The following is a 27,021-nucleotide window of genomic DNA, read 5'->3' on the forward strand; positions in this document are numbered from 1 at the left end:
CCCTTTGTAGACTCTGAATTTGAACTTCCTTCTGCCGAGGAAGAGCAACTTATCGAGCTGTCCTGTGATTCGACGTTCAAATTGCTGTTTCCTTCGTTACCGTTACTGGAGTTTTGGTTCCAAGCTAGGTCTGTTTACCCTGAAATTTCCAAAAGGGCTGTAAGACATCTGTTGCCATTTCCCACTACATATCTTTGCGAGACAACATTTTCTCATCTTGTACACATGAAAAACAGATATAGGAACGGACTTAACGTGGAGCCAGATCTACGTCTGAAATTATCCAGTTTTGATCCTGACATTCGAAAGTTGACGTCTGAAAAACAGCACCAGTCATCACATTAGGTGAGTGTTAAATTCATAATATTACGCCTAATTGATATGTTCGTAATCTTCCGAATATCTCCATTTATAACAGTATTTTATTGTCATAAATGACACATTTAGTGTTGTAAAATTTTAAGTTACTGCTTCATTTTTATGATATGTACTCGTAAAATTAAAAAATTTCCATTTTGGGTTTTATGGGGGCCGCGGTGAATTAACATTCGGTACAGGGGGTCCGCGGCATCAAAAAGGTTGGGAAACACTGATATAGTACAATACAATTATAAATATATATGTACAGCTTATAATTTATGCATGTCTCTAAATTTTGTGACATGTTCATGCTCTCATATTTCTAGAATAACACTGCTACAAAGCTGTAAATCTTCCAGTGTGTGTGTGTTACTTTAATTGACTTTCTGCTTGAAGGTTCCCTGTGGATAAAATAACAGAGTATTCTCAGTATTCATGGATCTAAGAATAGATACTGTAGAGGTGGTGGTCTCTGAGGACAATTCATGAAGCAAGTTTTTGACTCCTCCCTGTTTAGTGAGGAGTACAAATTATGCAGTTACTCATGCACCTTTCTCCAGCCTCTTTTTATTTCCTCTCTCTTAGGTCCAAGCATTCTCCTCAACAGTCTGTTCTCAGATACCTTCAATGTGTTGTTCTTTTAAGGCAAGATGTCATGTTTCACACCAATACAGAACAACAGCAAAATTATAGTTTTTGTGTACAGATGTCTCAATTATTGTTTCAAAATTAAACTTATGTTACAGACAGGCAGTGGCATATTCAGTGGTAAAATGTAGAATATTAGCACAGGTAAGGAGTCCTGTTTAGTCCTCCACAAGTCCATATTACCAAAGCTGGCAGATATCATGGTAAGATACAAGTGTCAAGTGTTTGGAAGCATACCTGGTGTCAGTGTGGTAAATGTGGCCGAGATGTCTTCTCTGAGATAGCATGTTGAATGACGTGGATAGTCATGAGCTCTGCTTTTATTATGTACTTTCATGGAAAGCTTGTTGAATGTAACAGCTATGGAATTGGAGGTCACAGTAACCACACCAGTTGTTGCCAAATATGAGGTCCATTTACCCTGTTAGGTGGGGCACCACCACATAGGAAGACAATACTGCTCAGTAGTCCATCATTGAAGATTTGCAGCATAGCATAGTGTTGAGACATATCAGAGTATGGATTTGAAGAAATTGTGATCTTTACAAAAAATAGGGGCTCAAAATCATGTCTCAAACCAGTTGTTAACTTAAATGGCTGTATCTTAGAAGTGTTTTGCCCACAAACACAGAATGTTATATGCTGTTAATGGTTTCCTTCCTGAGTGCATGTATCCGTTACAGGTAGTATGGAAGCAGCATCAGTTGTTTATGTACAATTCATTGACTTGAGAGATATATGTAACTTAGGCAATAATCATTACAAGGGTGTACCTGGACTTCCACTCATAGCTTCCCACACAGCAGTCACACCTATTGGTAACCCCATATCTAGCATGCCTGTTTTCTAAAACTGTCTGCCCTAATGAATGCCATGTGATGCTGGCACACATATCATGCTGTAGAGATGGCTCAGTTCATGTTGGATGTACACAAATACTCTTATTACTATTTAATGTTCTGAGTAGAAGATGGGATGGTAAAATTCTTTAAATGAAGGAGTATGATCTAGGCTGTAATGGTACATGGTTCAGTAGAAATCTGCTGAAATTTTGAAGGAATGTATCTCCTCTGTGTTTGGAGGTGAAGAATAAACCACGCAAGAAGTCAGCAAGAAGCAGATGTCAAGCAGAACTATTTTTCTTGCTTCGCTACTCTTCAGTCATGAGGATGGAGGCAGATTTTTCCCAGAAACATTGGTGAACTTCTACCGAACTACACAGCATCATCACTTTAAGAACCTCAAATCCAGCAGTTTTTTAACAGATTAATTATCATGTCTCAAATTTCATCATGAACTTAATTTCCTGTTGGGCCAAGGTGCTTCAATTTTGAAATAATTGTATTGTAATCAGTTGTAAAAGTAATATGTCTAGTGGCTGAAAGGTGAACATTTTTCATTATCAATTTAAGTGATTCAGACATGATGTGACTTTGTTGTAAGTGGGTTTAGTACGAAGATTGGTTTGAGGGGGGGGCAAGAAGTACTGACTTCATGTTTAATCACCAGAATGTAGGACAAAGTCATAATATTAGAAAAATTAATGAATCATTTGAGTATGTGGTGAAGTTCAAATATTTGGAAGCAACAGTAGCAAATCAGAGTTATTTATTTACTTACTCATGGAGTTGAGCCCTACTTGAGGAGCTGCCAATTCTGCAGCTACTCAAGAATTTCCCAGCATTTTATGGAACCCAAAGGTTCATTACCATGTTCACAAGAGGCTTCCACTGGTCCCTATCCTAAGCCATATCAATCCAATTCATACTGTCCCATCTTGTCTCTCTAAGATCCATTTTAATATTGTCCACCCGCACATGCCTTGGTTTTCCCAGTGGTCTCTTTCCTTCTGGCTTTCCCACCAGTATCCTATATGCATTCCGCTTCTTCCCCATTCATGCTACATGCCCTACTCACCAAATGCTCCTTGGTTTGATCATTCTATTTATACTTGGAGAAGAGTTATATTTGTGATGAAGTTAACAGTAGATTAGATATGGAATATGCTTCCTACCATTTACTGCACTGCTATTTTGTCTGCTCGCGTTCTGTCTAGATAACAAAACAAAATGGTACAAAACTGTATTCACCCAGATGTGTTATATAGGTGTGAAACTTGGTCACTCATCCTAAGGAAGTGGACTGGGGCTGTTAGTGAATGAAATGTTCAGCATAATACTTGAACCCAAGGAAGTAGACCCAGGCCGTTAGTGAATGAAGTGTTCATCATAATACTTGAACCTAAGGAAGTTCATGGCAGATGAAGAAAATTATGTAATGAGGATCTTCATACTTTGTACTCTTGGCTTCATAATGTGAAATCGAAAAGGCTGTGATGGGCAGGATGTATAGTGCACATGAAGGAAATGAGAAATATTTACAGAAAGTTTGGTTCAGAAGTGTTAAGGAGGGGATCAGTTGGGAGATCTAGGAATATATGAGAGATTAATGTCCAATCAGAGCTTAGAAAGGGTATGTAATGATGTGGAATGAGGATAGTATTGTGGTCTGCCTTTGAAAACATGAAATGAGCCTCCTAGTATCTTGAATGCAGTCCATTTCTTGACAATCAAGGTAACTTTCAGCTTTCAGAAAGACCAATATACATAGTTAGGGTATATTTAAAGGTTGAAATTGTTGAGCTATCTAAGACCCGTCTTGGGTTGTAGAGCCATTACAGAAGATATTTAATGGTTTGCTGATAGATGTTGTTTTGTAATTTGTAATGTCCTTAGGTTGGGCCAAGTCCCTATGAGAATTCAGCAACAGCAGAGTCTGCCACAACAGACGCAGCAGCGACAACCCATTTTAATGGGTATCCAGCCCCAGGCGAGCAGCCCTGGTAAGGTTATATGATTTTGTTGCAGTAGAAGTTTTGTATTTGAGGTTTATGTAAACTGAGTAGTTACAATCAATTTCAGCCCAGTTGGTAAGGGTTTTATGGTAATGAGTGTGGCAGTGGTCATCTTTTGCATAATCTGGGTGGTTGCAGCTCAGCAATGAATTGCATTGTAATTGCAATGTAGGCTGTTCTTCATTATGGTGTAAAGCAAGCAAGAAACCAGCTTGAAGCATGCAGCAGGCAGGGGACAGGCATTGGTTCACTTAACTTTGTCACATAGTGTTCAATCCCAGGAGATAGAAGTCTTCATATTCGCTGCTGAGAGAATCCAAAGTGTAACACAAATGCACTTTAATTATAACATTAAGTTTTAAACACTAACTGAGAAGTGGGGCTGCTGTAATGCATGGTCATTAAGAATCTCAGGATATTCCATCATATGGCCATGACTCTTCCATACATGCATGGGTTTATTATCTCGAAAAGAATCACTTTTATCTTATGTTCTCTATCACCCTTTTTTCGTTTCCTTTATCCTTTATTCACCTTCATCTCCTCTTTCTCCCATATTCATTTTCCACTCATTTTATTTTTTTATCCTGTTGTTATTTGTTTAAACAATACATAAACATCCCTGGATGCCTGGCAATTAATGCCATCTGTCAGAGTAACCGCATTGTCTGTGAGCAGGCTGTTGTAAGACTGCAACGTTTTCTCCAAAGTGTGGGACCTCTATGAACAGAAACAAAGATCACAGATATAATGATATTGACCTTTATGTACATGATTATTTACTAGATATATTTTCTAGGAGTAATCAAAATGAGGCAAGATTGATTACAGGCATAGAGTGATGACAGTAAATTGAGGGCTAAACAAGACTGGAAAATTTCTTGGATGCTAGCTCATCCAGGTCAGCAAAACTTTCTCATTGGTATCTGAAATGTTCACTGCCCGACAGAATTCAAAAGTACAGTTTCCCTTAACAGTTCCTGAAGTCTTGGTTTTGTTGGACGTGGAGGACATGTTAGGGAAACAAAAGTCCACAGTTCTGTTTTGTGTTTAATAACATATGCTTGTATTCGTACATTTTATACCAGCGCAAAGTTCAACACACTATATAATAGCATAATTTATTCTGTACTATGTATGATGTGTGTAAAAATGCTAGTTTCCTCATACTATGCTGTTGTTTTTTTTTTAATGTACATAGATACTATAAAGTTTACTGTGTTCTATTGCCAGCATGTATGACAGCCAAGGCTACTGTGGCAACATGTAATTATTGCTTTATAGTTTCTAGAGTTAGTTGTTCCCAAATTATTTTAATTAGATGTGTAAACTCTTAATTTGCCCTGACATTTATGCTTAAATATTGTGGTGAAAAGACATTTAATTGAATTACATGTATACTTTAATTTCTTCTGGTCTGTATGCTTCATTTTTTTTAGTCCGCAAGCAAACTATACCGACCTAGTGACCGCCGCTTGTCAGCAAAGTTATTGCCAACTTTAGTGGATAGAGGGTGTTGCGTGGTCAGCGCAGTGAATCCGCATGGCCGATAATTTTGCTACTTTCACTTTCAAGTAGCTCCTCAGTTATCCTCACGAGGCTGAACGTACCCTGTTCCAGACCCACTACTTCTCAGAAAATTTGGTAGTACATGGAATCGAACCTGGTACCTCTGGATCTGTAGCCAGGAACTCTGACCACTAGACCACAGAGGCGGCTCTCTATGCATAAATATCGTGATAAAATACATTTCCAAGCTGTGCTTGCTGCCTGCTTCATGCTGGTTTCTTGCATGGTGTATTTTTGAACCCTGAAGAGAGAGGTGACATGTTCCTCCGAAACATCAGTTGACTTTCATAAGACTACACAGCATTATGCTCCAGAAGACAGAACTCTTCAAAATGTTTTCATTTTACTAAGGAATTATATGACCAGACAATTAAAAATTGATAACATAATTTGAGTGTTATTCCTTCTTTAAAGTTTTAGGTATTATATATTGTGATATTGACAAGGAAAATAACCATATGCTGAGCAGAGAATGGATACTTCTGCTAGTTGCTTATAATCAGAATGAACTATATTTATTTGATTTCTCGATACCAAATATTATATTATTTGTCCAAGAATGTTGAATGATGTCTGCTTGATGTACAGTATAGAATATCTGGCTTCCATTTAGACAGTGTGAGTATGAAAAATGCTCCTGCACTTTACTTGCAGTGGGGGAAGATGTGCATTATGAATGCTTGGTTGTTGTATTTCAAACCAAAACACATTGGTCATCTCCTGTAACAGATTTATATCTGCTACCAGCTGCACTTTCTGAGTAATGTTCAAAAACTCATGCTTTTGGCTGAAATACTGACAAATATGGAAATATGAGTAAATAATGAAATGGTAACTGTATTTGTGACTGTTTCTTATGTATTAATTAAATACCATATTTCAATTGCTGTTGAATACCAGTCCCATATTTTTAGGCACCTGTGGCTAATGTTGGAAACTCAGCAGTGTGCATAAAGATTACTGTGTTCAGTTTAACCTTTATAAGCTGAAGGACACCGTATGGGTACCTTTAAAGTAGAGCCGAGTGGCTGAAAGACACCGTATTGTGACTCACAGTCCACACTTGTGCACAGTGTTTTAAAATCTAATTTTAAGATAGAAATTCTTGTTCTAATTACATTATTTTTGGACACTCGCTTTATAAGTAGACTGTCTTCCCTCCTGCATCATCTAACTGAATGTTGCATATAACTGAATGCATAGTCTAACGTTGCAATTCATGCCCTTTGTCCGTATGTAACTCTGTTTTCCACGCGAAGCACACACATGCAACATCAGTCTCGTATTAGCTGGAAGTCAGCCAGTGTTGCCAATTTGCCTTCTCTAATCATAACGCTTATAAAACATCGCAATTTCAACTATCCCCCATGGCCCCATTTCGCATGGAAGAAGCCGAAGTTAATAGGCAGCTGATAAATTTCACCGATTTAGAATGCCGTACGTAAGACTGAGAGTACGTAGAAGCAAGAGGCCATGTGGGGGCCATTCTAAGAAGCTTAACAGTACTTCTTGTGTGGCAGATACGTGTATACAGAGTTTCTGAGGGACGTGACCTCACTCCTGTATACAGAAAGGTTCCGAGTGCTATAAAAGCATAAGCATTTCCTCCCCTTTGGCCAGATAAGCCAGTACCAGTATGAATGATGTCAGCAGCAGGCATTTATACTGCAGAAACTGACTGCATATTTATGGACAGATTTTTTTTGGAATCAGTGTAACAATTTTTACAGATTCTAAAATCTGTATATTACATTATCTGATTCTGTATTCTTTCTAGATTAAAGTAGCGTTTATTTCGTTTGTTTATCACAAAAATTGTAGAAATCACAGCATTTTCAGTAACATGATTACAATTTTTATTACTCTACAATGGCGGGCATTTAAATTAACTCCGTCCCGCTGCCATTACCGGAATTTAAATGGCCCGTCTCTTAGAGGTTAAGGTTCTCACAGTGGTTACTATAAAGAGTGGTATTCTGGATTCAGAAAAAGCCCAATGTTTCAAAGGAACATATCACCTACATCTTCAGGGTTTAAGAGTAAGCCAACCTAGAAACCAGTCAGCAGTCAGTAAGCAGAACATTAACACTTGCTTATTGTTGGTTTCTTGCTTAGCCTACACTTCGTTACACAAGGTGTAAGCAATATGTTCCTCCAGTATGTCAGACTTAGTCTGAGCTACACACTGTTACAACTGAGAAGAACATGCTCTTCAGTGTATATGATATTTCTGGAATAGCATCTTGAAAATAGACTGTAGCTGTCATTTTAACATATAATAATTTCAAGAACAGGGTTTTAACCTATATCACTTACTAGGATTTTGTAGGCACTCACTCATGGTTGGCCTAATTTCGGGAAAAGTGTTTGAACCCTTTCACTTTTGAGGGAACTCATATTTGGCCTTTGATATGTATGGATAGTTTCATATCTTGATTCTTTCTTGAAGTGTCATAAAAATGTGTGTGGCTGCATGGCTGCAGTTGTTTCGTTTACTCTGTCAGCATTTCTATCTCAAAATGTTCTGACATTTCTCCTAACCTGCTGTTATAGAGAAGTGAGATTAGGTATAAAGACTCTTGAGATCTTCTGCATTTCCTCCACTAAAAGGTCTGCACAACACATTAATAGAATGAAATTTGTAGTAGCTGGAAAGTGACAATACATTTTGTGTAAGTTTCATAAAAATTCACATTTATTTGTAACTGATTGCACTCAAATTCAAAGCAGTTATGAAGCATGTTTATTATCTTCATTATGTCTATACATTCAAGAATTGGATGTTCCTTAAATTATTTCCCTAGACTTGTTAGAATGAGAGATATCAAAATAAACGTATGATAGCAGAAATAGTCTTGTCAGTGTGTTAAGTGAGAAGAGTAATAAGCTAAACAATGCTTTTGAACTGGGTAATGGCCAGCTACCCCCTTCCATCTGCTTTTTTTGGGGGGTCAAGGGCTTCACACCTACAGTTTACACATTTTGTTTGTTGTGTTTAATGGAATTATCCACTCCTGGGGTTAAGTGTTTGTTTACTAAAAATTGTGTAGTGATTGTAATATATACCCATCACGTGTAGGTTGGTACGCACAACGAAAATGACTGGTTCTAATTTGGATGATTGGATTTATTAGCACTTCGGTTACACTCTCTCTCTTAATTACACTTAAATACAGCACTATTGCTGATTTACATGCACACACTGGTCCTCTCCTGGTACCACAATTAAAATGCAGGAACTATAACAATCTCACTAAATTATGCACTCTCAATCCCACTGCACTATAGCACACATAAAGCCTTCAGTTTACAAGTTAACTCATCTTCAAATGTGAACTTCCCATGGCCGTAACCTACCAAGAACTCAGAACTCTGTCACTTACTAGTTCCAGTTTGCTCACTCGTGTGCTCCCGCCGCTACTCTTTCTCTTGTAACTGCCAGCTTAGGAACTCTGCTCACTTATATAACCAAGCGACTGACATTGACCAACAGTAAACATATCACATGACACCTACCCACTGTTCCTGTGTGATGTCACCGCACACACGCAAGCTGACGGTCATGCAGGAAATGCATGTCATGTGACAGCCACCTACTATAGCTCTGTGACATCATCTTGCGCCAGCTTGCTCTACTGTTGTGTGCACGTATCATGTTTACAGAAATATTGCCTGATAACGGGCTACATAACCCCACTGTTTTCACTGCTGCATGGAATGGACAACACAGAAACCACAGCCTCCTCTGTTGTTGAGTAACCTAGCAACTGGCTGTTAAGAAGAGTTTGTCTTCGTGGTAACTTGTTTACTACTTGTTGCCTAGCAGTGGGTGTACATGTAATAATACATTTTCTCTCTGTGTGAAAGACTATAATTGTTTTCATGCTAGAAGGAAAAGAATCTGGTCAATACCTGAAGAAATACCATTTGTATTTTCAGATTAGCTCTTCTCAAAATAATTTTCTTTTGTCTGCAAGGAAAATATTTTGTTATATATATTGTCACATGTATGAGTGACAGTAGATGGGGTTTGGATTGGGAATTGGGTATATTGGACACTTACACAACGTAGCTACAAGTAACTATAGTGCCATTACTAATTCACAAACTCTGCAGTTCACTACAGCATGCACTAAGTCTTTTCAGTCTGCTGTGTCTTCCCCAGTCATTGTATGGTAACAGCTTCCAATGCTGTAGCTTCTTCATCTTCCATGGTCATGGCCTTACTGACCAGTGACTGTCTCCCAACTAATGAAACTTTAGACTTGACGTGTTTATAACACCTCAGCATGGATAGCATATAAATCATCTCTCCCAACAGTTTTTCTGTTGTTGCGTCAGGTATCTGTCATGGACTGTGCAGAGAACAGCACTTCCCACAGCCCTCCTATTGTGTGACATCACCACAGATGTGACATGTTCCTCTGTTGCGTGTGCAATAATTGTTACATCAGTAAGTTGTATTCTGTGTTGTAACCTGGTAATGGCTCTCTACAAGCTACTATATATATAATTGTCCTGAAATATGCACCAAACTATTCAGAAGGACAAAACCTAGAAGGTATGAGGTGTTTTCAGAATGTTTCTGAAATTTATCTTTAAAATCTTTTTCTTCTTAGAGTTTATTTAATAATATCCCCTTCAACATGGTTCCCTTGCACAGCCACACATGTCTCCCACTGCCTTTTCCACTTTTGGAAGCATTGTTTCAAGGGTGTTTGTGGTATTGCCTTCAAATCATTTGTCACATTAGTGAGTAGATCTTCCATTGTCTGAAATCTTTGTTCTTTGAGGGTAGTTTTGAGTTTAGGGAATAGAAAAAAGTCAGGAAGTGGGAGAGCAGGTGAATGGGGGCATTGTGAAAGGGTGGGAATTGACTATTTTGTCAAGAACTGTCTAATTGACAGGGATGTATGTGCAGACGCATTATTGTGATGGAGGGTCAAGCTTCCTGCTATCCACAGTTCAGGACATGTTCTTCACGTTGCATCCCACAGACATCTTGGAACCTCCAGATAAAAATCCTGAGTGTCTGACCCTCAGGAGTGTAGTAGTGTATAAAGGAGAACAAAACGAAAGACCTATAAATATAGTTTGCGCTTAGGACGGAGTTATATCGTATACCTCATGAGTGAATTCATAATGGACACTGCCTTGATGATTGCAAGACACAAGCAGCGTTGCTTTCACTTGCAGACACACCTGTTGTGCTTTCTTGGGGCAAGGCGAAGCAGGATTCTTCCAGTGTCAGGGTTGTTTGGTTTCATTGTCATAACTGTAAACCCATGTCTTGTCACCAGTAATGACATTTTGAGGAGCTTCTCACAGATGGAAATTCATTGCAGTTTCTGATCATCAGAGACCTGATGCATTTTTAAATATTCCAGTAAAATTGTGTGAACCATTCAGATTTGAGGTTTTCACGGCCTTGACTATGAAGAGAGCAGTCTTCTGGGATGTGGCGCCATGTAGGTATTGTGTTAACTGACATTTTGGAGGAATGTATTGCCTCCATCTTCAGGGTAGATGGGGAAAAAAAGAAGAAAATCCACAAGCGAAGAACTGCTGCGAGCAGGTGAAAACTGCTCTCTTCATTCCTAGGTCGTCTGACTCATGGCGTCATCACCGGAAGCTTCATGCAACATGTTGTGGGTTTCTGCAACTGTTTTCACTACTTTGAAATAGAATTTAACACACATTCTTTCCACCTATACTGATTCCATACTCAGTGCAATAAGACGACAATGCGCTCGATACAAAACTGCTTATAAAAACTAAACAGAACATCTGATTTGCTTGGAACAGAATGGCTTGTATAGCTAATGGCAAATTTGCAAGGCCACCAAAAAAAACACCCAATGTGAGTGATGCACTGCTGATTGGTAGAGATATTTTGGGAATTTTTCGATTACACCACGTAAGGTAAGAGAAATGAGTTCTACCTGTTTCTGATCAGAATATACTATTATATATAGGAAAAAGAAAAAAAAATGTTTCATCACATATATCACTAATGGCACTGTGAACTGTTTACAGCTTATTCAGAAGTTTTTGACTGTGGTACAATTTAAACCTATTTTTTTGAGTGTAAGAATGCTTTTAACTATGTTTCTTGTCTTTTCTGCAATTTCTTCACTTTACATATGACATAAATGACAAACCCTTTTCCTCTCTGTCAGAAAAATTTGTTTCACAATTTAGCCTTTCATCAGGCAGGCCACTGGATAGCCTGCTATGTCTAGACTTTTGCATTTTCTTATTAGTTGTCATTCCTTCATGCTCCAAGGATACAACAAAATTTTGTATAAACTTCTTGTGAGTTGCAGGCCTCTTACCATACCATTTCTGAGCAAGGCATACAGCTAGTATGAATTCATTATACTTAGCTCCAGGAGCCAGAAGGATATATTCCTGTACCACTTCTTCATCCTCTTAAACTGGTATGAGAAAGTGTAGTGGTCACTGCAGTCAGTATGTTTAATCTTTAGTCTATCAGTACATCTGGTTTAATTATAGGAAGTTTATTTGGATATTTAGAGGGCACTTCTGTCACCTCAGTTTTGCTCCCTCAGTGGAAAGTACTGAGCACTAAGACCAAATGTTCATCCCCCCCAAGGTGGTGGAAGTTTTTTTACTTATCCCTGAATGAAAGCAAAATCCCCCATTTCTCATTTTCCCTATTTTTGTTCTTTTTTGGATTTTTGGACATTTTGATTTGGTTGCCTTTATTGTGCCTGTTGATGTCCATACCCAGTATGTTGTTATTTATAGTACTTGTCATTGTGGACATTATATCTTGATTGTGAGTTACTAAATGCCAAGCTTATGTAGTTTTCAGTAGAACTGTGTCCTCATTTTCTGTTTTTCCAGTGTAGAGGTTGAAGTTACATAACCATTTCTGTTGTCAGGTAATAGTCTGAGCATTTTTGGCTTTTTGTGATTATATGCTTTAAAAGATATCATACCCTTGAATTTCATTAACAGATGGAGTGAAAGCCCTATTTAAGGTTTACTATTGCAGACAAAATTCTTGTACCTTAATCTGAAAAAAAAAAAGCTTAAATGGGGTTGTATAGAATTCAAACAGAAATTGTCACTCCATTGTCAGTTACAGGTATTTGCTTCAGTCCATTAAAATATCAACACATGTATGTTGAATATGATTTTCATATGGTGGCGTCTATGAAGAGTATGGTATTCTCAGTTATAACAGCACATAATTAAGTGAGAACTTGATATTTTTGATTAACTTACCTAAAAACATTGGGCCCACTCTGAACTCAGTGGGATTACTACCTAGAAGACTGTAGCCTTCAAAGACTATATGTTACATAAGTCTAAAAATAACAGAAAATGCTGTATGATATGCATCATCACACAGTAGTTACTAATAAAGTCATCTTTCTTTTTATACCATTTTTTTAATTTTAAAATTAGCTTAATAATATAGGTACACATTTTCCACAATTAAATGCCTAAGTTTCAAAACAAATGTCTTTTGAATACAAAGCACATGTGATGCTGAAATTACCTGTGGATCTAACCAAAGTACACAAAAGACATGTAACAAGGTTAGCAAGATGATATGCAGATTTTTCAGTCTCTGAGTGTATGAAAACACCACCTGATTACCATATTTATGAGAATGGAAAGCAGTTCCAAATCTGAGACCAGCCAGCCCCAAAGAAACCTGTCCTCACATAAAATATGACTATTAATTTTATAGTCATTACAAGCTAACATGTGAAAGATAATAAATATTTGAAAACATGTTATATGTCAGCCAGTTTCTTCTATCTCACATTTGCTGTAATACCTGTTCATTGGGAATTACACCTTTTGATTCATAGCTGAGTAGTTCTTAAAGGAACTCATCATAGCTCATGGATCCTGACTTTGGAATATATGTGTGGTGGCACAGTGTGGCATGAATATTAGTATTTACTGCATCGTATAAACATCAGCCCATTGAAAGCGTGAAACATTTAAAAACATCAATGTATTTTTCACATTCAAATTGAAATCTTTTATTTATTAACTCTGAAATAGGGAGAAAACATAGTCTTCCACATGATACTGAATTAAAGCACAGATTTTGTTCAGGGACTGCATTATCATTAGTAGAGACATGTAAAGCATAAAAGAAGAAACATTGATTGAAGGAAAATTATGCATTATTGGGCTTTGGCTGGAACCACAGAAAGTGAAAGAAAAATATAATAAACCCGTTGAGAAACCTGAAAGTGAGATTCTGCTGTACACTGGTACTGAACAAGTAATGCAGGTTGCATTTTGACCTGATTTAGTTCAGTAATGGTTTTATTGGACCTTCCTTTGCCAATTGATTTTATCCTTTAGCATGTGCAGAAAGCAGAATTCAAAAACAAGAGCTCAGACTCTTCCCTTGAGAACACCTCCAAAAAGAATGGAACTTCATTGACCCTTGCTTGAGAGAAGTAATCAGGTGCTTCACTCTCAGTATTTTGGGCAGGAATACATCAGATTTATCTGACATCCAAATGAGAAAGCTTATGCTAGTTACAGTCTACCAGAGTACGTCCTATTTGCCATCACTTGAGCCGATCTTGCTGTCATTAGTGTCATATACAGGGTGTCCCAGGAGGAATGGACCAAACTTCGGGAGGGTGTTCCTTATGTTAAAGTATGCCGATATAACCCAAACACCTATGTCCAAAGTTGAACGGTTACGGAGATAATGGCCCGAGAAAAGTGTGGTCTTCTTGCAGGTCCACGCGCTGTGGACAGTCAGCTGTGACTGTTATCTGTTTGTACTTGAGTGTGGTGATGTCACACTAGCCGTGATCTCATGCGCAACCTACCACAGCCTACAGATTACGTTGCGGCGGGGTCGTGAATGGGTGGTAAATTAGTTGTGTGATGAGTTGCTGAAATGCCTCTTGTGTTTTCACACGTGGAATATTGTGATATGCATTTTGTGTGTGGATTTTGCGGTCGCAATGCACGTGCTGCTGTTGAAGAATACCAAAGGCGTTTTCCCGATCGAAGGATTCCATCTCGAAGTGTATTTACGCGAATTCACCAGACATTGCGTGATACTGGTTCTCTTGCAAGTGTTTCTGTGCACTCTGAAAGGCAGGATGTACGAATGATAGACACACGAGAGCACATTCTTGATATTGTTCAGTGAAGTCCGCGTCTATCACTCGTAGAATCGCCTCTCGCATCGGCGTATCACGTATTCAGGTGTGGCAAACTTTACATCATGAAGAGTTATTCTTACCATGATCAAATGGTACAACATCTGGAACCAGGCGACCATGCACAGCATATGGATTTGTGCCACTGGATAAAAAGTTCATCCCGAACTGTTAAGCGTCATTTTATTCAGTGATGAGGCGTCTTTTACCCTGGATGGTGTAAATAATTTACGAAATGTGCATACGTGGTTCCATAATAATCCACATGAGATAATGGAAACGAAATTCCAAAAGAGATTTCCTGTGAATGTACGTTTACAGTTATGTGGTCGGGTTATAGCGCAGCCATATTACGTCATCGCTCGCCAGTCATGTGTCATGTATAGTGCTTGGAAACCTAAGGACAATTATGACATGGCGAGCGAGTATTTCGTACTTCAATTTTATGGCTTTCCGTCACTCACAAGTTAGTTTGATGTTACGTACATTATTAACATTACAGAATCCACATATTCCTGCCAGTTTTAATATGTATTTTGTAATCGACAAGTGTGTAACACCGGTCAAAGTTTGACACTTCTCTGGCCATTATCTCCGTAACCGTTCAACTTTGGACATAGGTGTTTTGGGTTATATCGGCATACTTTAACATAAGGAACACCCTCCCGAAGTTCGGTCCATTCCTCCTGGGACACCCTGTATAAAGTATGATCACTATCACTAGAGCTTTAATCTGCTATATATTTTCATTGTTAACATCTAAAATAGTATTTCTTCAGTGCTGTGCAGTCTTGACCTTGCCATTATGGATACATATGGAAATAAACAAAACAAGTCCATAAATACAATTTCCCATCCTCAAAGAACAGTTATTTCCCTGCACACAAAATGTCAGTCCTGCTGTGTATCTGGCTCACTGGTACGACAAAGACTTCATCAGAATGTGAACATTAACTTTTGTAAATCTGATGAGTTCTTAAAACAGAGACAGTGGTAACTTAAAATTTATATAATTTTGGGGTATACAGGACATTAAAAAGTGAGCCAGGGGAGCGCAGTTGGTATAGCAACTGCCTGCGGGCTGGATGACCTAGGGGTTCGAGTTCAAATCCTGGTAGGGTAAGAATTTTCTGTTCTCCATATCGTCCAGACTGGCTCTGGGGCTCACCCAGCCTCCTATCCAGTGGGTGCTGGGGGCTCTTTCCCTGAGGTAAACAGGTGAGGCGTGGAGCTGAACACTCACCTCCAGCTACTGCTGAGGTTGAGAAAATGTGGATCTCTACATCCACTCCCCCATACTCCTCCATGGCATAGTGCTTAATTAGTTAAGCAGAGGGACAGTTTTACCTTTTTACAGGACATTGAAATGGGCAAAAGGCTTTAAGGTGTATAGGACTCACTTAACCTTTAAACTACTAATGCCCCCATATGGGGTCGCAAGAATAAAGTCAGCGGTACGAATGGCCCCATATGGGGTCGCACAGTCCGCGCGTGCGGACGTTATTTAAAATACATTTTTAAGGTAGAAAATAATGTCCTACTTATATAATTTTTGGCCACCATCTGCATGGAGTGTCTGTCTTCCCACCTGCGTCATCTGCCGGAATGTTGCCTTCGTGTGGAATTCTAAAAAAATCCGGAAATGCAGAGTCCGATTTCGCACTTCGCGAACATTGTGCGGACGGTCTTTCGTTTCCCACGCGAAAAGCACACACGACACCTCAATTGCGAAGTAGAGGAAGTCGGCCAGTGATGTGGTTTGGCCTTCTATAATCGAGATATCTCCGATAAAACGGCAGGGGTTCGACTCCTGGTCGCACAGTCCGCGCGTGCTATCTTTACCTGAAATAAAAGTTTAACGTAAAAAATAATTTTGTACTTACGTAATTTGTGGCCACCATCTGCATGAAGCGTCTGTCTTCCCACCTGCCTCATCTACCGGAATGTGGCCTTCGTGTGGTATTCTTGGAAACATCCGGAAATGCACAGTCCGATGTCGCACCTGACGCACTTTGTCCGGACGGTTCTTCGTATCCCACGCGAAGAACACTCACGACATCTCAACTTCGAAGTAGAGGAAGTCGGCCAATGTTGTATTGTGACCTCCCCTATTCGAGATGGCTCCGATCTAACAGCCGGGGGTCGACCCCTGGGCCGTTGAGGGCGAGGTGGACCCCTTCCAGCAAGCTCCAGCATGTTCCGCACAAGGGCGAGACGAAAATCTCTGTGTGACAATTTCGCGCCACAGGATGACAACAGGATATAACTGTTCAGAATCGTCAGATCCAGGAGATGGAAAAATAGTTTATTTGTCCATTTCCAGGTCCGACGACAGATGCCATAACTGTTTGCCATCCTGTCCGCCTTGTCCACATAACCCATGTGCTTGTTGTAGTCAGCAACAACAGCTGGTTTTGTGGCATTTCCATGCTCACCACAGAAATTGCCTTCTGCTGGAGGAGAGTGCATATTTGTCAGCATGTAAACGTCACGTTTGTCCTTCCAAACTAGAGCTGTCATGTTCTGTCTCACCCTAACACGAATGTCCCCTTTCCTAAGTCGAAACTGTCTTCGTCGAAAATCGTCAGGCAAGCCCTTCCGATTAGGTCTGACTGTCCCACAGCACGTTATCTTCTTTGTCATCAGTTCGTCAAACAAGTCGGGCGAAGAAAAGAAATTGTCCATGTACAGTTTGTGACCTACGCCCTCAATACGCCTGCACAGGTCCCTAACTGTAGCATGTGTCGCTGTCACGTCTCGGTCGGCACGTGTCCTGTCTTTTCCTAGGTAAACTTTCATGTCATACGTATACCCAGCGGCGTCACAAATTTTGAAAATTTTGATTCCGAAACGTTTGTGTTTCTTCGGAATGTACTGCTTAAAAATCACCCTTCCCTTGAATTTAACTATTATTTCGTCAATGGCCAAATGTTCGGAAGGGTTATAATATTTTTCAAATGCGTCATTGAGAGTGTCGAAGATGGTCCGAATTTTCCATAGTCGGTCATAACTGTCGTCATTCCTGTCAATTTCTGTGCTGTTGTCTGCAAAATGTAGAAAACGAAGAATGTGAAGAAATCGGTCGCGTTTCATTGTCTTAGAGTAGAAAGGCGTGGCAAATTGTTCAGCAGTCGACCAGTAGTCCATTAGTCTGTCTCTAATGTCATGTCCCATCTGAATGATTATTCCTAGAAACAGAAACATCTCGGATTCGGTCACGTCAGGCCGCGGAGAAGGTCCGTCTTGACGTCTGTCTGCGTGCTGGTGGTAGTATCTGTTCGTCTCTTCCACCAGCAGATGGATAATCTCTGCGAAATACAGCATGAAAACGCTGAAAGGGGTGGAATCCTTATTTAAATGTGGAGCTTCATGGGTTTTTAACCCCACAGCTCCACCTGAATAAGTATTCACACTCCTCGTGCCACGCTGGTGTGGTGGTCCCCAGGTTGCCGACGAAGATGATTGGTCTTCATCGATATCACTTTCTGATTCGCTACCTTCAACGTCACTCTCAGAATTGTCACTACAACAATCTGAATCGGAGTCATAGATGAGCTGCATTATGTCACAATCTTCCAGATGAGAAGATGCCATGGTATGAAAAAGCTTCCAAATAGCTAGACAGAACACTTCCAGTTACGAACCAAGCACTCAGTGTAATGAAACTGTATAAGGAAAGTAATCGTGGTGTGCAGCCCAGCTCGATAAACACTGAGATTATTTCATTCGCCCACTCCTTATTCCAATAGAATTACGTCATGTTGCGATCAAATTTTCAAAGTACTTCGAATGAACCCTTACAGCCACGGACCTATTCCGCTGTGTCTTGAAACTGTAACGCATGCATAAAGAATGCTAGAGTTGAACTGTATAAACAGTAAACACATTGTGTAGCTGAGAGCGAAGTAAGACACTGAGATTATTTCACTGTCCGCTATCCACATTCCGAAAGAGGTACGTCATTTATACTCAGATAAACTTGATAGACACAACAACTGCGGTGTTACCAAGTATCGTCATCCACCAGCTTGCATTCAGGGGTATCCAGAACGTATTAATTCTTGCAGAGAAGGAAAAAACTGGGAAATTTCTTCTTTGGAGTCAGTGCAAAAATTTTAACATGTTTTATACAATCTGTAAATTACAATATCTGATTCTATATTCTTTCGAGGAAAAAACAGCGTTTATTTCGTTCGTTTATCACAGAAATTGCAGAAATAGGAGCAAATTTGGTAAGTCATTACAGTTTTTACGGATTTCTAATCGCGAGTATTTAAATTTATTCCATACGGCTGCCTTTACCGGAATTTAAATGCCCGTAGGATAAAGGTTAAATGAGCAAAAAAGTCCCAGTCAACGGATGTCCAGCTATCATGCCTGCTCAGATATTGGTGAGTTTTCAATAAGTTAGCATGTTGAGAAGATTATACAAAGATGCTGGAACCGGTGTGCGAAGAATTGTAGCTGCTGAAATTATTGGTTTTCCTCTTGTCTGGAGAATTCTCCATGACAGTCATTTTACCTATACCACATCGAGCAAGTACAAGCCCTCAGTCCTCATGACCATCAGTGAAAGGTGGTGTTTTGCCAGTGGCTTCTTACAAAATGCATTGTAAACATATAGTTTGTAGCTAACATCCTGTTTACTGATGAGGCGGGATTCACAAGGGATGGTATTTGAGAACTTTCATAATACTTGTGTTAATGTGGATGACAATCCCCACATCACTGTGGCATCAACATCTATTTTCCATCAATGGTGGGGTGGACACCTTAGGTGATCAACTTCTACGATCAGTTTTCTTACCTAACAGACTAACATATGCAGTGTACCATTGTTTTTTGATGAATGACTTGCCAGAACTGTTGAAACATGTGCCTCTTCATCAGTGACAACATGTGGTTCATGCATGGCTTAATTTTCTCTATATTGTCGGACAACATCTGAGCTGGAAATCTGGTTAACAGCGGATAGGACACAGAGGTCCAGTCAACTGGCCCACATGATCCCCTGACCTTAATCATACAGATTTTTGGCTGTGGGGATACCTAAAAGACTTTGGTATATTCAGTGCAGCAACACATATAGAATGCCTCTCAGGAGATCCAAGTGAAACATGAATTTTCAACAGAATGCACACTTCTGTGTGATAAGGAGCTGAAAGTTGTGTTGAAATGTATGGGAACCACATAGGACATCTGCTGTAGGGATCACATGAACATTAGTAGGCGCTGGTTTTGAACATAAGTTGGCTGGAACTTTTTGTTCATTTAAGTGAGTATGGGACCTCATTAAAGCTTGTAATACTTTTTTTTAACACCCTGTATGTTTCCATGTACAAGCCAGTGATTGGCCTTGGATGTACACATATCCATATCTGCCTATTGGATTTTGTTACGAGGGTACACTCATTAGTTATGTTATTCTCTAACCAGGCAGGTATACTTGATGTAAAGTTTTAAATTACATCCTGAAAGTGTCTGGTTTGAACCATTGAGGCTGTTGGGATTTTTGTGGCATGTCTTCCCAGAGAGCCATGACTTACGTTTATTTTTCAATTTATACAGTCACTGCTTTGGCAATGCTGTTACAGTGCCATAACTTCTCAGATGTTAAGACTAGACTATTGCTGTTATGGCAGCAGCATAGTAACATACATGATGATAATGTAATACATCCAGATAAAGATCACATGTTGAAGACCATGCCTAATACCAAAGGCATATTTAAATGAGGCACTCACTGTTCATCATCTGCATGATGTGGTAGATGGCCTTTACACAAAGAAATAGAAATGTTACTGTAGTAGCACAGTTTATTGCAGAAGCATTATCCCTTCTAGACAAGGCCAGAGTAAAGGCTGAGCAAATGGAGTAGGTGCTCCAGGGCCTCCGTAGACACAAAACCATTAGCTTTTCTATAGCAATATATACTTATTATCGGCACATTAACACAGGAAAACTAAAACTTTTGCCATCTTTTGTAGTCTTCTGACTGACCATATGAGAAAATCGACCTCAGTGGAAGAAAGCTTTTATATTTAGTGAGCAGTGCAGTGATAGTGTAAAGAAGGCATGCAGTGTTAATTATGCAAATGTAGAACTTTCATTTAAGTAAACTGTGACATGTTTACTGCCATCTTAAATGTTTATTATTTGTTTGATTTGTGCCTTTTCTATTTTTGTAGTAACTGTAACTGCACTTGTCTGTTCTTACTGATACACATATAATTCTTAATGTTACTGGGTTATACATTTCTGACATGTTCTTTTGTTTTGAAGTTTTATTCAGCATATGTTATGTTTTCATATATCTGTACACTAGTAGGGCAAGGTTCTGTGTGTAGATACGTTACTTTTGTACACATCTTAAATGCACCTTATTTCTAGTCACCCATCTTCCTCGCTACAGTGTTTCAGCTGTATATGGCCATCATGAGGTGTTGTCTATCTTGCTAAAATTTTTGCACTTATGTCAAAGTTATATATCGCATATGAACGTGCTGTTTCATAATGAAAATGAATTAAGCCTGAAATTAAAATTAAAATTTTAATGTTATATCCATTCATTTAAAAGACATTTCTTGTTGGATATATTCTCACTGCATTCCATTTGTGACTTGGGTATTATATGTATTGTTTGCGCAGTTCAAAATAGTGTGTGCTGTACGAAAAAAGGTTGTGGAACATTGGACTACGGTATGACTAGCAATTGTTCACACTGACCACCACATTTAAAGTGACACTTGAACATAATCTGAACATTAGAACTCCTTGGCACTGGACAGAGATTTGATTTATAGAGGAGAACACACCATCTGCTTTGCAGTCATTGACAGATGAATATTTTAAAATTCTTGTTGGCAACAATACGCATGAATGCCTCATGGGTTCTTCATCACGACAAGGAGCCAGCACACAGCGCGCTAACTGTGAAGAGGTATTTGGCAAAAACAACATTCCAGTGATGGAACATCCACCGTATTCTCCGGACCTAGCACCGTGTGGCTTTTTTCTCTTCTTAAAAATCAAGTCTGCGCTCAAAGGGACCAGGTTCGAGTCCGTGGATGCAGTGAAAGCAAAAGCGATGCAACTCTTGAAGAGCATAACACAAGATGACCTGCGGCACTGCTTCCAATAGTGGAAAATTCGCATGGAGCGGTGTAGGGATCGGGGAGGGAACTACATTGAAGGGGATAGCATTTTGATTGTCTGATTTTGTTTCAATAAAGGGTTAGAGCATGAATCCGGTTTCTTTATTGCCGCACCTTGTATACAGAAATCCAATTGTTTTCCCACTCTTATTAAAACACCGTGGAAGTCATTTTCCTTAATGCTGTTGAGTGCCACTTGCGATTCCTGTTGAATGTCAGACACTGTTTCAAAATGTAGTTTCTTCGGTTTCATTTTCAATTTGGGAAACAAAGCGAAATCACAAGGGTCTAAGTCTGGTGAGTAGGGAGGATGGGGAACGATAACCATGTTGTTGTTGGTCACAAGCTCTGTGGTTTTCAGGGACATATGGGCGGGTGCGTTGTCATGATGAAGGAACCAATTGTGTTTGCTCCAAAGTTCCCGTTTTTTCGTTGCACATTTTCTCTAAAGCTTCTCAAAGCGTCACAGTAAAAGTTAGAGTTGACTGTAGTGTTAGGAGCAACAGATTCATGGTGAAAGCCCCCTTCACGTCAAAAGAAAAACAACAAGAAGCATTCTCTTTGTTGAACTCTGGACCTGCTCTTGGTGATTGTGGGCTCTTCCACTGTGAAAATTGTTTCTTTGTTTCTGAATCATAACTGTAGGAGTAAATCCAACTTTCGTCACCCATTATGATCCTAGAGATAAAAATAAAAGTTGGATCCTCATTGGCCTTCTTGTTTAGCTCAAGACTCATTTATGCGATGCTGCTTTTGATCATTTGTCAAGAGTTGGGGGACAAACTTCACGAGAGTGCGGCACATGTTCAAATTCTATTAAGATCTGTTAGCAAACTATAACATCCCAGCGGAGTCTGCAAGCTCCTGGATTGTTCAGCGACAGTATTCATGGATGAGTTGTTGAATTTTTAAAACATTTTCTGTCATTTTGCCAGTGCTTGGTTGCCCTGAACATTCATCACCTTCAGCTGACTCTTGACTGGCCTTGCAATGTGAATGCCATTCAAAAACCGCTGTTCAGCTTAAAGAATGTTCTCCAAAAGCTTCACGAAGCAAAGGTTCCCGTAGTGGACTAACAAGCTTCATGAACAACTTGGTGCATACCCGTTGCTTGGTTTTGCCACCAATCTCAGACAAACCAAAACACAAAGTTGAAAAAGCACTCGAGTAAAAACAGTGCTTGTTCACAGCGTGGTGTCATGTTGCAGACTGATGCAGTACGCTTGGAGAAGTGTGACCTTGGCCTCTCCTCACATCTTTCGCCAAGGCTTTTACAACAATTACAGTCAGGGAACTTTCTGATATATGAAAAAGATGGTGGGCTGAAGGTTTCAGCATAGATTTCAGGATGTTACAGTTCCGTGCAGAAACAATTCTTACAGTTATATGTGAATAAAGACAGACAGGTTTGTTACTGGAGGAATGGGAATAGGAACTAGGACTGGAAGTGCTGAATGTTCATTGAAGTGAAGTTTGACAAACTCAGAGCGAGCCTTGAACATTCTTGAAAATCACCTATATGTCTTGCATATGAGACCAGTGTTTCAAGATTACCCTACTTCTGAAAAATTGAAACCCATAAATGGGAACCTCTTACAAAGGTGCGAGGCATGTATGTGGAATAATGAAGCATATTTCCAGCTTCTGCTGTAATCTGGATTGCTTTATTTTTAATGTATGTAGGCTCTAGGCTTGTTCCCTTAACAATCCAAATCCTGTTTACCAGCTTGACAGAATAAGTGTCTGTTTTGCATGACTAACATAGTTATTTGTAGGAAATCCTAAGATGAGTGTACTATAGAACAAGGTTAAAAAAATGAAATTTGAAGTATTTGCAGTTTTGGAGTTCACAGCGTAACATGGTCAGACATGCTCTGTGTGTATGCAGTTGCAATTTTGTTATGTAGTTCAGTAGGCACATCATCTCAGGTATGTCTGGAACAAATTGTTAATTTTATTTAAAAATGGCTTAGGCATTGTAGGTGAGAACAAATATCTAGGCTGTGCTTCTTAACCTTTTCTGATTCACAGATTAGTGAAACAGGATTTTGTTGTTAAGGACATTACTGATACAATATCCATGAAAACTGTCACTTTCTTTATTTCATAGGTTCTCAACCTTTTCTGATCCATAGAACATTAATTCTATACAGTATACAGTGAGAATTTCTACTTTGTTGACGGTTCCATGGCACTGTGCTTGATGGTGCTGCAAGGCGCATACAAATTTTACCTTCAGCATGCTGAAGGCCAATAACATCAGAATGAGATGGTTAAAATTCACAGATCATGGGAGGTTTTGAAAATGTCATACCTCTACGTGTAGATATCTTCCGCAATTAATTGTTTCGTGGAAAAACACAGGTACAGCAATCCTTATTCCACTTAGAGCATACCACACACAAACTTTCATTGGATGGAGTGGGACTTCACGGGTTAGATGTGGAGTCTGTGAACTTCACTAGTGATTATGTTTATTTATGTATCGCTGCAAGTGAAACCATGGTTCTTCAGAAAGGAATGTCAGTTGTAGATTGATCTCACCTTTGATGACAGACTGGAAAAACCAACTGTAGAAATGAACCCTGGCAAAGCGTTGTTGCCATTCTTGCACTAGACATTGACACTCCAGTCTCTTGAGCTAGATGTTTCAGTGATTTTCTAGGTGTATATTCAAGTCTGGGACCGCCTCTGTGGTCTAGTGGTCAGAGGTCCGAGTTCGATTCCCAGCGCTACCAGATTTTCTGAGAAGTAGTGGGTCTGGAATGGGGTCCACTCAGCCTCATGAACATGATTGAGGAGCTATTTCAAGGAAATAGCTCCGGTCCAGGAAACCGAAATTAACGGCCGTGGGAATTCATTGTGCTGACCACACGACACCCTCTGTCTGCTAATGTTGGCACTAACTTCACTGACAAGTGGTGGTTGCTCGGTTGGTATAGTTCACTTGCGGACTCAAGCCACAGAGTTTGTTTTTTGTTTGTTTATATTCAAGTCTGGCCCCTATGTCATGTAACTTCTTCTCAGTAAGTACTCAGAACTTATGTTTTTGTTTCTTGTCAGTTGAGAGTTCTGTTCTAAATGTATTCACCAAACTGAATTGTTTGTCTGTTGGGAACTCTTTCATCACAAAATTTATGTCAACATTTTCGCCAACACTTTCTTGCAGATCCATATTACACGTAGATGTCATACAGAAATACATGTTGCTCTAAAATATACCACTCTGCTCACTGACTGTAGCTGAGAACAAATGGCTAATAGAGTTGATAACTGCTGTCTACTGCTGACAAATCATGAACAAACTCCCATGCCCAAACTGCACTGCTTGCTACAAAACATAATACCATCAAGGGGTCCACAAGTTAATTACTTCTCTTCACTCCTAACATTATCAGCCATCAGGCATGCTGATTCATCTGCAAAATTTATATGCATCTAGCAGCAAGCTGCACCCTGGTCGCTCTAAAGTGCAGAACCATGGAACTGGCCAACAAAGTTAAAAAACTCTCTGTAGAAGTTAAATCCCTTCTGTTATGTTGGAATCAAAGTGGAGTCATGATCACACACACACACTGAATGTTCACAGTTGCAGTTACAAAAAAAAAAAACTTCCTGTTTGTAAGCGCTGAATTCTCATTAATGCCAAATGGCCGACTGTATATAAGATGCAAAATCAAAATCACTATACTAGAAAATAACTAATATCAAATGTATCCATCATCCCAGGGCCTGGGCATTTGTAAAGTGATCTCCATCTGTCATCCTCATAGCTTCACTTGTCACACCATCAAACAAAGCAGTTGGGGCGGAGGGGAAAAGAGGTAATATTTGACACAAACTGTTTAGTTGCTGAAAGGGAATAAAAATTGACAAGAGTCGCTAGTCATAAAATAATATACACGCCATGTGCACATACATTGCACACACATATACCCCCTACCTATTTATTTATATATAGTGAAGGATTCTATTCTTTGTCCTCATTTTTAATGGTGTGCTTGCAATGAACATTTTCCAGTAGCACAACTATATTAACTTTGCCATATATGTCCTCCATTCCACATATAAGAGCTCAAAAACCAGTGAATGGAACATTCATGAACATGCATTTTTAGCACAGTAAAGTTATGCCAAAGGGCTTTCAAGATGATTAAACAAAAGGAGCTTGTTGAAATAAACTGTACTGAAATAATGATTTTGCCTATTTATGATGAAGGTTGTGATTTTTTATTACCATTGACCACTGTTATATTGTTTATTGTCATAGTGATTGCTTTATGCATTAAATGCTTGCCAAAGAACAATATAATGATTTATGTAGTCACCTTTGTGCAATACAGTTGTGGTTGCCTACCAGCCAGACCAAGGATGGCAAAATGGGTGAAGGGATTTTATGTGTAAGGTAGTATAAGAATTTGTAGACTGACATGCAGACACAGATGACTGTGTGAGAAACATGAATTGTTTCTTGATCCTAGACAGTATGAAACAGGATTAACACTTTAAAGTCTGACATTCATTTAAGTTATAATTACAATTTCAGTTCCTGTCACAGAAAACATTGCATCTCCATTACAAAGGCCTTTCATTTGGAGCTGTTAGGAAAATTAGTCCTTATTTAATCTGAGAATCATGAAACCCATAAATGTACTCTGTGGGCAAAGTGCAGAGTTTTTAATGGTAAAGCAGGTGGTACCTGTAACCATTGTGCTTTAAAGGGTTGAGGATTTGTTTGCATTTTCTGTTTATATGCGGTTAATCGATCAGTGGAGAAACACTTCTTTTGTTTATGTTCATTGATACTAAAAATCAGGAATTAGCAGTAAGGTGGATTTGCCATGCTTTTCATTTTTGCCACCCATTTAGAATCTAAATACTACTACTGTAGTATCCTATATTACATTGTGCTTTTTATTTTGCTCTTTCTGCCAGGAACGTGCCAGTTGCATGCAAAGCCGTTATTGCTGGCACTTGTAATAATCCTGTGTGTGGGTCAGGCACACAGTTGGAATGTATTTACAATAGATGACTTGGATTACTTATTTGCCGCAAATGGATGTGTTGAAGGTATTGCATTTTTGCTCCTTTTATTGCATGTACATATTTATCGCTTACTGGTTCACTGTGTTGTTTAATGCACTTATGTTGCCTTATGTGAGGATCTTCATATGTATTTTGTTTTATGCTTTATTTTTTAAAATGTAAAGTAATTTCCAAACCATAATCAAGTCAATATTTTGATTTTTTTTTTCCT

At 39.2% G+C, this 27,021-nt stretch overlaps 1 protein-coding gene across 5 annotated transcripts in view; it reads left to right on the forward strand.

Annotated features, from left to right (window-relative positions):
• Nucleotides 1–27,021, forward strand: part of LOC111867949 (double-stranded RNA-binding protein Staufen homolog 2) — a 97,018-nt gene that overhangs the window by 2,867 nt on the left and 67,130 nt on the right. For 4 of the 5 annotated variants that reach the window (XM_023858193.2, XM_023858195.2, XM_023858197.2 and 1 more), the window contains exons 3-4: nucleotides 3,744–3,850; nucleotides 26,700–26,834. In XM_023858193.2, the coding sequence (XP_023713961.1) occupies nucleotides 3,744–3,850; nucleotides 26,700–26,834 (242 nt within the window). The remainder of the gene's footprint in view (nucleotides 1–3,743; nucleotides 3,851–26,699; nucleotides 26,835–27,021) is intronic. The other variant, XM_023858198.2, reaches the window with a different exon arrangement.

This window comes from Cryptotermes secundus, unplaced genomic scaffold, assembly GCF_002891405.2.
Source record: "Cryptotermes secundus unplaced genomic scaffold, Csec_1.0 scaffold267, whole genome shotgun sequence".
Lineage (NCBI taxonomy): Eukaryota > Metazoa > Arthropoda > Insecta > Blattodea > Kalotermitidae > Cryptotermes > Cryptotermes secundus.